General features: G+C 38.7%; 1 protein-coding gene across 1 annotated transcript; it reads left to right on the plus strand.

The window, feature by feature from the left end:
• The first annotated feature begins 905 nt into the window (after positions 1 to 905).
• On the plus strand, positions 906 to 1,580 carry LOC142177082 (uncharacterized). Its single transcript, XM_075245546.1, has one exon. The coding sequence runs from the start codon at positions 906 to 908 to the stop codon at positions 1,578 to 1,580; it is 675 nt and encodes a 224-aa protein (XP_075101647.1).
• The last annotated feature ends 12,516 nt before the right edge of the window (positions 1,581 to 14,096 follow it).

Consider the following 14,096-nt stretch of genomic DNA (forward strand, 5'->3'; position numbering starts at 1 on the left):
CCATTTTTCACAAACAAAACCTAGAAATCAATTGCAACTCGATTTTCACTTTGTTGCCATATATGGTATCGATCGTTGCCGCTTGTGTGTTCTTTTTTTTTTTTTTTTTATCGTAACATACCTTTCATTGCTATCAAAATTGGTGGGAATCACATTCACAACTCATTCCTTTTTCCCCTTGGTCGAAATATTGCAAAGCAATCCGTGTTCTCTTTCTGAGTTATGTTTCTTATTATTACTTATTCAAAAACTTTTTGCATCAGCATATTAAACCAAATAAACACACATAAAGAATACACAAATTTTTTAAAAAACAATGACTTCATCAGCACCAGCAGCAGAAATGTTGAAGATAAAATGCCCCATATCAATTTGCAGAAGAAGGATGAGGAAGAAGCAATCTCTAAGAGAAAAGAGAAAGGTCGAAGATTGTGCTTGAGTTAGAGATTTTGGACACTACGATGTTCTCATTCTTATGTGTCCAAATGTATAGATAAATAATATCTACACGTGTCAACATCACGCAGCACAAGACCCATCATTGAAGAATAACACACAGACGTTTGATGTATAAGAGAGAAGTTGAGTTGGCAAATAATAAGAAGCTTCCTACACATGATGAGCACATGTATGGGAATAAAATCTATTAGGAAGTTATACAAGTAGGAAATAGAAATAGTACAAGTGTATAGGAATATTCTTTTACTTTTATTTTTTATTTATTTTAGTTACAAAAATTACTTGTATAAATAGGGGTCTGAACGGTGAATACAATCAGAGAAAAATTCCACAACTTTATTCTATATTTTTTTCATGGTATCAGAGCAACATTAGCTCGATCCATTCACAACTTTCTCTAAAAAATCAATCATCATTCTTCTTCTCTTCATATATGTTCTTCAGTAATGACAGGAACAGAAGCAGCACCTACTTTCACTGTCACTGGATTTACCAACAATGTGAGCATACCTGATGCCAATCACCCTTACTATTTACATTCTTCTATTGCTCCAGGGATGTCTCTAGTTATCACACCATTTGATGGAAGAGGTTTCCCAGGCTGGAGGAGATCTGTGCTAATTGCAATTTCAGCCAAGAACAAACTTGGCTTCATCAATGGAACTTGTGGTAAGCCAGCATTGAATGCTACAGAATATCCACAATGGAGCAGGTGCAACGATATGGTGACCTCTTGTTTACTGAATTCACTCACCAAGGTGATAAGAGACAATGTGACCTATTCTAGAACTGCAAAGGACCTCTGGAGCAGTCTTGAGTATAGGTTTGGGAAATCGAGTGGAGCAAAGCTCTATCACCTGCGGAAGGAGATCTTAAAGTTAGATCAAGGAAATAGCTGCATAGCAGGCTATTTCACAACTCTCAAAAGATTTTGGGATGAATTGGATTCTCTCAACTCACATTTGGGGTGTACTTGTGATTGTATATGTGATGGAAAGAAGAAAATTGCTAAGTTCATGGAGGATCAAAGAGTTATTCAATTCCTTATGGGATTGAATGATTTTTATGCTCAGGCAAGAGGGAACATACTCATGATGAGTCCATTCCCTGATATTGATTAAACTTATTCCCTACTATTGCAAGATGAGAGCCAAAGGGAGATATACATGAGCCCACAATACCCCACTAATAGAGCATCATTCATGGTGGGAACACAGAACAAGACTCCCCAGAGAAACAATCAGATCCAAAAAATTGGAATCCACAACAGAAGCAAGGCAACACACAACAGAAATTCAAAGCCAAGAAGACTAGGTACAATCCAAATGTTACCTGTTCTCACTGTATGAGGCTAGGTCACGTGAGGGCTGACTGCTACAGGCTCAATAGATTTTCTGATAACTTCCAATTTACCAAGTCAAACATTCCTCAGGGAGCAGTGAAGGCAAATGCATTGGTACCAACAACAGAAACTGATGGACAAACAAATGGATGCAATGAAGGAAATTCAAGCAATCAGAACCATTTCTTCAGCAAGGAACAAGTCTATGAGCTAGTCAACATAATCAAGCAAGTGCAAATTAGAAATGGTGGAAATGCAGGAACAAAGATCAATGCTAATGCAGTAGCTGGTACCATTCTTAAATACTCTGGAACATGCCTAGCTATTTTTAACACTAACACTTGGATAATTGATTCAGGTGCCTCTGAGCGCATGTGTTTTGACTCAAAATCATTCTTAGAACTATGTCCATTGCCTACAACGGCATCAATTTTGATGACGGCCAAATACACTACTAAAAAGTAAATGGACACGGTCGCATGCAATATAATTTACCCAACTATGAGTCGGGGTCGAATCCCACAGAGAACAATATGTAGGCGATTAGGCGTGTAAGAGAATTATCACTTATTATGCTAAGCCAAACACTTAAAATATGATTGTGAAAATATTATAGCTAAATGTGGAAATATAAACTAACCTAGAAAGCAAATAAAATGATCAATGGCTACAAGCATAGATGAATTGAGAATTACACTCAAGTAACGATTCAATGTATTTCACGATTTTACAAATATGAATGAGTTTATGTTAATTAGCCTCGGATAATAATTCTATATTAGCTTCTTCAAAATACTAACAAGACTTCCTAATTGAATTATCTCTAAAATAATTAAGAGATTAAGCACACCCAAATATGGCTACAAGTAGTTTAATTTTATCCCTAGGTAGAGTCTATAAAGTGAGAGTTAAAGCCTCAAGTTCTTGTTAATTAATCTTTTTTAACCCCAAATTATCTTTCCCAAAATTAATTAAAGGTTAATGGGAGATTCCTAGGGTTAGCTAATCCCTTTAGAAACATTAAGGAACAAGAATAATTAAAGAAATAATAACTCACTTCATAATAAATAAAAATCGTTCAATACATAAGCACAACAAGATATTTAATCCACACTTTCAAGTGTTGAAAAAAAATATTACACACTTAAATATTCAATACAAAGCAAGAAAATAAAGAAATTAGCATAAATGAGTAAGAAATTCTCAACCAAAAACTTCAAATCTTCAAGACCCAAGTGTGTGTGCAAGAACCCTAACTCCAAAGCTTGTCTTCTCTAGTCTAAGGACTGAAAAATAAGCCAAATATCTTTTACAAATGAGCTAGGTCGTGTATTAAATGGCTTGGGCGTCAAAAACGTGAAATTCCAGAACTGCCCAGTTTTTCCGCTCAGTTGTTCTTTGCGTTCGCGACTATATTTTTGCGTTCGCGAAGGCTTGTTTCCTTCAGCATCGCGTTTGCGATTATACCTTCATGAAGGTTTTCTTCCTCCAGCATCGCGTTCGCGTATAGCTCTTTGCGTTCGCAAAGGTTTATTACCTGATGCTCCGCGTTCGCGTCTAACCCTTCGCGTTCGCGAAGAGTAATTCACTGGGAAGTACTTTTATTTGCATTTTAGCTCCTTTTGACTCGTTTTCACATGGTTTCTTCACCATCACTCCTAAATTACTTGATACCTGAAATATGCCAATAAACCTCAATAAATGCCTTAGTTTCTCAACAAAATCATACAAAAGCCTAAGTATCAAGAAGAGATAAGTTGTTAAAATACCAACTTATCAATATAAGTTTGGCTAACTCTTTTCAATTATTTGTTACACATATAGGAAGGGTAAGTATTCATCCGGACATGATTCTAGAAAGGGTTCTATATGTTCCTTCTTTCAAATATAACTTATTATTAGTTCATAAGTTACGTAGCCAATTCAGTTGTTCTATCAATCTGACTTCCAACAAATGTCTGTTGTAATTCCCTTTAATGAGGAGGGGACAAGTTTTTGGTGAAGTAAGGGATGGTTTGTACCTGTTCCAGCCCAGTAGTTTAGAGTCTAGACTTTTGTTCAATCAAAATGTAGTTTCAATTCTAAAAGGAAGCAATTCCAATCTGTCTTCTACTAGTGTTTCTTTTTCAGCATCTGTGTTTGCTAATGCTTCATCTAATGTAAGAGAATGGCATGTCAGATTTGGGCACTTGCCCTTTGCAGTAATGAAATATCTCAATTTCATTCATTTTCCTTTAAATTTTGATTATGTGTGTAATGTATGTCCTTAAGCCAGGCAAACTAGGCTTCCTTTCCCAATTAGTCAAATAAGATCTTCAAACATATTTGATCTTATTCATATAGACACTTGGGGACCTTTTAAGTCCAGTACATATAATGGATACAAATATTTTTAACCATAGTTGATGATTTCAGTAAAGTAACCTGGACTTTCTTGTTAAGTACAAAGAGTAATGCATTCTCAGTTTTGAAGTCTTTTCTCACTATGGTGAAGAAAAAATTTAACAAGAAGGTCAAGAAGCTAAGATCTGATAATGCTTTGGAATTGGGGAATGGGACATAAGAATCTACATTTATGCATTCACAGGGTATACTACATGAAACATTTTGTGTTGCTACTCCACAAAAAATGGTGTTGTGGAGAGGAAACATAGGCATATTTTGGAAATTTTCAAGGGTCTATTATTTCAATCAAGAGTCCCTATTAATGTGTCTTGACTGCCACCTATCTAATAAATAGATTTTCCTCAAAGGTTCTAGAAGGGAAGACACCATATGAGGTACTGTTTTGGAAGCCACCCAAGTATGATTGTCTAAGATCCTTTGGATGCTCATGTTATGCTTCCACTCTAGATCACAATAGAGGGAAGTTTGGACCAAGAGCTAAGAGTTGTGTATCTCTAGGTTATCCTCACAATCAAAAGGGGTATAAAGTTTTGGATATGGGCAGCAGGAAAGTTTTTGTTTCCATAGATGTCAAGTTTCATGAGCATTACTTCCCTTTCACCACATCAGACTTACCATCTGAACTTGCTCTCTATCCTGCACCTATTGACCAAGTAGATCCAATAGATAAGTTATTACCTATTAATCCTACATCAAAACCATCTACTAATTTCACTCAGTCACCTAGTACTACTCATTCAAATTCTCCTGCCACTCCTATCACTGTTTTTAGAACCAATTCATCCCCTTACTCACACACTAGTGCTATTCCCTTTCCTACTGATAGACAGTCTCCTGTTCATATTCCAGTCCCAAGTTTGTCTAGGAGCCCTATTCCCAATCCACCTCCTCCAATCAGGAAGTCTGAAAAGATTACTCAGAAGCTTACATATTTGAATGACTATGTCTGCAATACTATCCTTATTTATGATCCCAGCAAAAGATGTACAAAAAGGTACTGGTGATCCTATTATTGTAGGATTGGTTATTGGAATGTGCCTAATTCTGCGACATCCCCATTTATCTTCAAGTAGGTCTTCCAGTAGAACGTTTGGTGGAGTTAAAAAAAGGTGATATTGCTGCCCATCATTACCATTCCAAAATGTGCTAGTCTATCTGCTACTGTGTTCAGCTCTCGGTAGGTGTGGACTATGGACGTATCACTCAGTGTCTGGATCAGGGATTTTCAATCATTAAGCAAATGTGAGTGTATTGTGGACGTACTAGTAAGAATGGTAATTACCTCTATGGCGTCCGTGTGGATTTGTAGTGGTGTGAGATTGTGAGCTGCTGCTAGTTGTAATCCTCGAAACAGCGCCATGAGTTCTATATTAGTGACGTTTGTTGTGGGATAGTTTCCCACATAGCCCATCACCCAATACCCATTTATATCTCTGAACACTCCCCCAAACCCAACATTATTAGTTGACGCATTGACCCTATCCGTGTTTAATAACCCATTAGAGGAGGTTCCCATTTAATATACATTGGTAACGATTATTTTTTATGTGTGGAGCTATTGGTTAGATAATAAAACTTGGTTGCAAGTTGAGTTATAAAAGTAATGTTGGGTGTACATTTAGAGTTTTCGAAGATATTTTATTTCTAGTATTCCACATATGCCATAAGATGAAGGGTAGTAGTATATGATGAGGCATGGAAGTCTTAGTGGTGAAACTATGTGATTGAATAATATTTTTGAGCCACGCATAGTTGGGAACTATTGCATGATTAATACTTTGTATGAAACACCATAATTTCATGGCCTACCAACAGTGTCTTGCATTAGTGCAGTTGAATAGAATATGACTAATTATTTTTACGTGCACTTGGCAGAGAGTACATAGGTTGGAAGAGAGGATTATAAGTCTATGTAGATAGGAGTTGGTTGGAAGACAGTTATGGCTTATTAACTAAAGAAATAATTAAATTTTTTGTGGTAAGTGAAGATGCCAGATTCAGCCGTAAAGGTTTGGAAATTAACTGGAGTGTGTCAGCGTTTTGTAGCATGAATTAATTGTAAATTTCCCTATTGGTGTAAGGCACCAAATTATGCAATCTGGACGAATTGAATTGAAAGGCAAATAAGTACTATTGATTGTTTCCATTATGGCTGGTGGTAGCTCAAAGGAGGTGGATGGTGATATGTCGTTGCTATTAGTGAGTACCTCTTTGATGGTTAATTGGTCCTATTTATGTTGTAGAGGTCCCTTAATTAATGTACGACTATTCAGGTTTGGGGCTAACCAATTGTCTGTCCAAAACTTTATGTGATTGCCTCGTGCGACATTCCAAACTAGCCCTTTTTGACACGCCTGCTATCCAGTAGTGAGGTTCTTCCACAGTATTGAGGTTCTTGCCAATGATCTCTTATTTATGTTTATGTATTTAGGCAGTAATATTGAAGCCCAAAGGGTTTGAGGGTTATGAAATATTCTCCAGGTTGTACTTGCAAGTAATGCTTTATTTCTTTCTTAAGTTTTTGGATTCCTAGCCCCCCTTGATCTTTTGGGTTAGTGACATAGTCCTATTTTAGTAAGTGTAGTCTTTTTTTTTTTTGAGTTGTTGTGCCCCAAAGAAAATTCTTTTGAAATGATTCTAATCGAGTGATTATGTAATTTATGAGAGCTATGAATTGCATTATATGATTGGGGATGGAATTTAGGGTTGATTTGATAAGAGTCGTATGCCCTGCCAATGATAGATGGTTTATTTTTTAACCTGCTAGTCTATTTTTGAAATTGTCGATAATAAATTGAAAATCCTGCTTTGTGGGTTTTACATTGAAGATTGAAAATCCTCGATATCTTCCAAAAGACTTGCCTTCCACCATGTTAAATAATGTGAGGACACAATATTTATCTGCTGGCTTTACATATTTTGAGAAGAAAACATTCGATTTCTCAAAATTAATATTTTGGCCTGAAATATGAGTAAAGTGGTCAAGTTGGTCTATAATAGTATGGCAATTAGTGGTAGTATTTTTTTAGGCTAATATAATGTCCTCTTCAAAGAACAAATGTGATATAAGAGGGGACTTGGGTTTGAGAGAGATTGGCTTCCATTGATTGTAATCGACAACTATGTTAATGTTTCATGAAAGTATCTCCATACACATTATGAAGAGATAGGGTGAGAGGGGGTCTCCTTACCTAATACCCCCGGTGGGAGTGAAGAAATGTGTTGGGGTGCCATTGATAAGTATCGATGTTGTAGGTGTGGCTACACACGACATGATGAGGGTAATTAAATGGTCAGGGAAGTTAAAGTAGGTTAGAGTTTGATTGATAAAAGTCCATTCCAATCTATCAAAAGTTTTTTTAAGGTCAATTTTTAAAAGCATGTTAGAGCATTTTGATTTCGAGTTACGGAAGTGGTGAATCAATTCTTGCACTATGATTGCATTGTCTGCAGCTCTACGATTTTTTTGGAAAGCAGACTGAGTTGGGTGAATAATGTTAGCGAGTAAAGGTTTAATATGATTAACTATAATTTTTGTAATGACCTTATAAATGGTATTACATAAACTAATTGGTTTAAAGTGGACAGTGGTGGGGGGATTTTTAATCTTAGGTATTAAGCAAATATATGTTTTATTTAATTGTTGAGGAATGTGTCCATTTTGAAAAATGTCTATACAGAATTGAAGTACAGAGTGCTTAATTTGAGGCCAATATTTTTGAAAGAATAGGGGGTGTAGACCGTCTGGGCCTGGCAATTTTAAAGCTTGGAAGGAATAAATAGCCTCGATGATTTCTTTGTCAGTGACTGGAGTTACTAGAGAGTTCGCTTTTTCATGGGGAATTGTATTAAAAGAAACTATTGGGTGCGTATATTTAGACATAGTATGAGACGTAGTGTATAATTCTTTGTAATAGTCCACTACTAGATTTTTTAATTCCATATGATCTATAATCCAATTACCCAAATGGTCTTTTAGAGCAATTATGCGATTGTGTCTCCTTCATTTTAAGGTAGATAAATGGAAACGTTTAGTATTTACATCGCCATCATTAAGCCAGTTCACTCAAGATTTCAACTTCCAAAAATCTTCTTCAAGTTTCAAGATATTGTTAAATTGCATTTGTAGATCCTGTTCTAGCATTTGTAAAAAAATACTAGTAGGGTAGTTATTAGATTTTTATATGCCCACTAAACGTACTTGAATATGATTTTTTTGTGGAAAATATTTTCAAAAGTGTCTTTGTTCTAGACTTGGACAAGTTTAGTAAAATCCTCAATAGCTTCTATCAAAGGAGGGTTTGTATTCCACACATGATTGACTAGTGGAGGAAAATCTTGATGGGATAACCATATTGTTTCAAACCTAAAGGTACTAGTTCGTGGAGGAGCATTTGTTTGAAGAGTTAATAGTAACGGACTATGGTCGGAGTGAATTCTAGGTAAGTGTTGCACAAGCGTCTTTGGAAAAATATTAAGCCATTCATAATTGGCTACAATTCTATCTAATCTCTCAAGAATCAAGGCACCCCGTCTATGTTTATTAGTCCATGTATATTTACTACCCCTAAATCCTAAATCTAGTAGGTTATAATAATTAAAATAATTTAATATTAAGTCTGCCCTAGGGTTATTTATAGGACATCCTCCAAATATTTTCTTTAGAGTATAGTATCTCATTAAAATCGCCCCCACTAACCAAGGACCCTTATAGGAATCTGCTATAGACATTAAATTTTTCCATAGTAATTTTCTATTATTTAATATGTTACTAGCATATATACCTAATAACATAAAGGAGTGGCCTTGAGGACATACATGTACCATACAGTGGATCTCCTGATTTGTGAGGGAAATTTCAGTGACATGCACAGTATTGTTATTCCACAAAACCATTATACCTCCGCTGGAGCTTGTGAAAATCTAGTGAAATCGAAATCATCTGTTAGCATGGCATGATCAGCAAAGTGTATTTATAAGAGAACCACCAGTGGTGACCTTTAATAATTGAGCATCAATCTAAAGTTCCTTCTAAATTACAGAGACTGTACACCTCGGCAGTTCCATATGACAAAATTCATAGACTTAGTGCGCGTGGGTGGTGCTAGTGGAGCCTGATGAGTGCAACGACTCGACTGGTCGTTTTGAGAGTTGTAGCGTCGTTCCCCCATTTATTGCTCATTTTGTACTTTATAGCTGCTATGTGACTTGTCGGGGTAGTTGGTTCAGGTCCGAGGAGGTTTCGAAATAAATTAAGACACTTAGTCTCAAGGTGAAAAGCTTAAGTTTAAAAGGTTGATCGAATGTTGACTTATATGTAAACGATTCTGGATTAGAGTTTTGACGGTTTCGTTAACTTCGTTGGGTGATTTTGGACTTAGGAGCATGTATGGATTGTGATTTGGAGGTCCGCAGTTAAATTAGGCTTGAAATGGCGAAATTAAAAATTTATAAGTTTGACAGAGAGTGAACTTTTGTGGTTACCGGGATCGGATTGGAGTTCTAGGAGTTGGAGTAGGTCTGTGGCGTCATTTGTGACCTATGTGCAAAATTTGAGGTCAATTGGACGTGATTTGATAGGTTTCAGCATCATTTGTAGAAGTTAGAATTTTCTTAGTTCAATAGACTTGATTTGGGGTGCAATTCATATTTTTGATGTTGTTTGATGTGATTTGAAGGCTCGACTAAGTTTGTATCATGTTTTAGGATTTGTTGGTATAATTGGTTGAGGTCCTGGGGGTCTCGAGTGGAGTTCAGATAGTTAACAGATTGAATTTGGAGTTTGGATGATTGCTATAGTTGGGAGTCTGCTGGTGTAATCCACCTGCAGAGCTTTGGTCACAGGTGCGAGCTAGGAGGTGCAAAAATGGAGTTTTGACGGGGGGTCGTGGAGAGTGGATGCGGAAGGATTTTCGCAGGTGCGGACTCGCACCTGTGCCTGGGGGATCGCAGAAGCGGAGGAGAGCTTGGAGTCACTAGTCCGCAAAAGCGGATAGGCTTGCGTAGGTGCGCACCCGGAGAAGCGGGATTTGTGACTGCAAAAGCGGTTGGTCGGCCATTAAGTGGCCTCCGCATATGCGGATGATTGACCGCAAAAGCGGTACCGCAGAAGAGGATGTTTGGATCGCAGAAGCGGGATAACTGGGCAGTGTTTAAATCCGAAGGGTTTCGTGATTTCTCTTATTTTGGACTTTACAAACTCGGTCTAAGGCAATTTGTGAGAGGATTTTCGAGGGGTTTCTTGAGGTAAGTCACTTGTGGTTAAATTTACTCAATAATTTTGTTTTCCCACCTAAATTGTGTGGTTTTGAAGTGTAATTTTGGGAGTTGAGGCTAGGGATTTGGTGAGTTTAAATTGGGGATCTGGGTGTCGATTTGGTGTTGAATTTTAGTAAATTTGGTATGGTTGGACTCTTGGTTGAATGGGCTTCCGGATTTTGTGACTTTTATTGGATTCAGAGACGTGGGCTCGGGGGCCAACTTTTGAGTGGACTTTTTGACTTTTAATTAAAAACTTAGTATTTTCTTAAGGAATTGATTCCTTTAGCCCGTGTTAATTGTATCAAACTGTTTGTGGCTAGATTTGAGGCATTTGGAGTCCGATTCGCGAGGCAAGGGCATGTTGGAGTAGAGATTTACATAGTTTGAGGTAAGTAACACTTCTAAACATGGTTCTGAGATGTGAAACCCCTTAATTCCGTATTATGTGATTGGTGTTGAGATGACGCATATGCTAAATGACGGGCATGTAGGCGTGTACCGTAAGAATTGTGACTTGGTCGATTCTATGGAACTGAATAGTTGTTAAATCTTGTTGTTACTCGTATTTTCACCATGTGCTAGATCTATTGAGCTATCAGTCATGTTAGAAACTCTGCTTAGGCTATATGATGGTACTATTGGGACCCATAGTGGTCGTTCTTTGCTGTAGAACTAATTGCTTAATCTGTCAATTTGTACTCAATCACAGTTATAACTTGCATATTATGTCTCAGTCTCTGTTGTCTTTAAATATTATATCATATCATCATTGTGGGTTTATTATCATGATTCCGGTGAGCCTAAGATACTGGAGAGGTTATTGACTGAGTGGGGCTATGGGCCTATTGTGAGTGATATTTATGGGATCGGGCTGCACGCCGCAGCAGGCTTTATTGATTGAAGCCAGGATTTGGTTTATTATAGCGCTTGGGCTGGATCGGCCCCTCCGGAGTCTGCACACCCAAAGTGGGCTCAATGCTAGTAGTTATGATATTCGGGCTGGAGCTGCCCTATTTTATTTGCATGTGGGCTGGATCTCCCCTGTTTTATTCGCATGTGGGCTGGATCTGTCCTGGCTAGATCTACCCTATTATGTGTTAAGTTTTGTTATGAAACCAGAAAGATGTCTAATTTCTTGTTGAAAGCATATCTAAATTCTTATACCTTCACTCGTAGAATATAAATATCTGAGATATCATTATTATATTTTCTGTAACTTTCCGTACTGTTAAATGTTGAAAGTGAACCATAATAATTGGACTTGTCACTACTTTCAGTCCAAAAGTTAGATTTGTTACTTATTGAGTTGGTTGTACTCATGCTACACCTTGCACTTCGTGTGCAGATCCAGGTGCTTCCGGTTTCGACGGTTGTTGATTTGCAGAGGCCAGAACTTCGGAGATCATCGAGGTAGATGCTTGGCGTTCGCAGACCTTGACTCTCCTTATTTTTTTCAGTTTATTTTTTCAGTTGTACTTCTAGACAGTGTACTAGACTTTATTATTTCGTAGATGCTCATGTACTCAGTGATACCCCGATTTTGGGAAGAAATAATGTATTGAGTTATGATTTCCTATCCTATTTTAAGAGAAGTTTCCTTTATTTAAACTATTTTAGTATCTTTTAAATATTTAAAGTGTTGGAAATGTCTGAATAGTCAACTTGCCTAGTACCATGATAGGCACCATCACGACGGGTTGGTTTTGGGTCGTGACAAGTTGGTATAAGAGCCTAGGTTACATAAGTCTCACGAGTCATTAGCAGATTTAGTAGAGTCTTGCGGATCGGTACGGAGACTTCTATACTTACCTTTGAGAGGCTGCCGAAACCTTAGAAAATTTCACGTTCTTGTATTCTTGTCATGCGAATTTGTTGATTCTGGAAACTAAAACTTTTGTTATTCTATTCTCTCACAGATGGAGAGGACACGTGCTACTGGACAGGACGGACAACCACCAGTACCACCAGCAAGGGCCAAGAGAGGCCGAGGTCGCGGTAGGGGCTGCGGTAGGTTCAGAGGTGAAGCTCGTACAACAGCTAGAGCAGCACCTGCAGATCCACCAGTTGCTCCAGTTCAGGACCAGGTTCCAGATGTGGTTGAGCCAGTGGGGCCAGCTCACACACCAGCTGTGCCCATTGTGATCCCAGGCCTTCAGGAGGCTTTTGCTCAGATTTTGATGATGTGCACTAGCCTTGCTCATGAGATTTCTTTTTAGACCGCGCCAGCCACTTCTCAGTCCAGGAGAGGTACTCAAACTCCCGCCGCCCGTACTCCAGAGCAGGTGATGCAGGGACTTCAGATGCCGGGGGTATTGCCAGCCCAGTCGATTGCAACTGCTCAGGTCCAAGTGGGTCCCGTTATGACTAATGATGAGCAGAGGAGACTTGAGAGGCTTGGAAGACTCCATCCTCCATCATTCAGTGGGGCTGAGTCTGAGGATGCTCAGGACTTCTTGGATAGGTGCCAGCGGATTCTTCGCACGGCGAGAATTCTAGAGACCAGTGGGGTCTCATTCACTACTTTTCAGTTTACTGGGGCTGCCTTCAGATGGTGGGAGGCCTATGAGAGGAGCAGGCCAGTCAGTGCTACACCACTATCATGGCGTGAGTTTTCCATTCTCTTCTTGGAGAAGGTTCTGCCACCGACTCGTAGGGAGGAGCTGCACAGGCAGTTCGAGTAGCTATGCCAGGTGGCCTGTCTGTGACACAGTATGAGATGCGATTTTTAGAGTTGGCTTGTCACGCAGTTTGGTTGATTCCCACCGAGAGGGAGAGGATTAGGAGGCTAATTGATGGCCTCACCTATCAGTTGCATTTTGCTATGACTTGGGAGAGTGTATCTGGTGTTCAGTTCGACGAGGTGGTTGATATGCCCCGCGAGTCCTTAGTCTCATATATTCATTTATCTACGCTAGTGGGCGATACTATTGTTGTGGACCATGTATATCGGTCATGTGTAGTGACTATTAGGGGATTGGAGACTAGAGTTGATCTCTTATTGCTTAGAATGGTTGATTTCGACGTGATCTTAGGTATGGATCGGTTGTCTCCATATCATGCTATTCTGGATTGTGACGCTAATACCGTGACGTTGGCGATGCCGGGGTTGCCAAGGATCGAGTGGAGAGGTTCAATAGACTATGTTCCCAGCAGAGTGATTTCATATTTGAAGGCCCAACGGATGGTTGGGAAGGCTTTTTTTATCTTGTTTGGCCTTTGTGAGGGATGTTGGTGCTGATACCCCTACTATTGATTATGTTCCGGTGGTACAAGACTTTTCGGATGTGTTTCCTGCAGACATGTCGGGCATGCCGCCCGACATGGATATTGACTTTGGTATTGACTTGGTGCCGGGCACTCAGCCCATTTCTATTCCTCCGTATCGTATGGAACTGGCTGAGTTGAAGGAATTAAAAGAACAACTTCAGGAACTTTTTGATAAGGGGTTTATTAGGCCTAGCGTGTGGCCTTGGGGTGCACAAGTTCTTTTTGTGAAGAAGAAAGATGACACTATGCGGATGTACATCGACTATAGGCAGTTGAACAAAGTTACAATCAAGAAAAAGTATCCTTTTGCCGCGCATTGATGATCTATTTGACCATCTTCAGTGAGCGAGGGTGTTATCTA

Source organism: Nicotiana tabacum, chromosome 23 (assembly GCF_000715075.1).
Source record: "Nicotiana tabacum cultivar K326 chromosome 23, ASM71507v2, whole genome shotgun sequence".
NCBI classification, from domain to species: Eukaryota; Viridiplantae; Streptophyta; class Magnoliopsida; order Solanales; family Solanaceae; genus Nicotiana; species Nicotiana tabacum.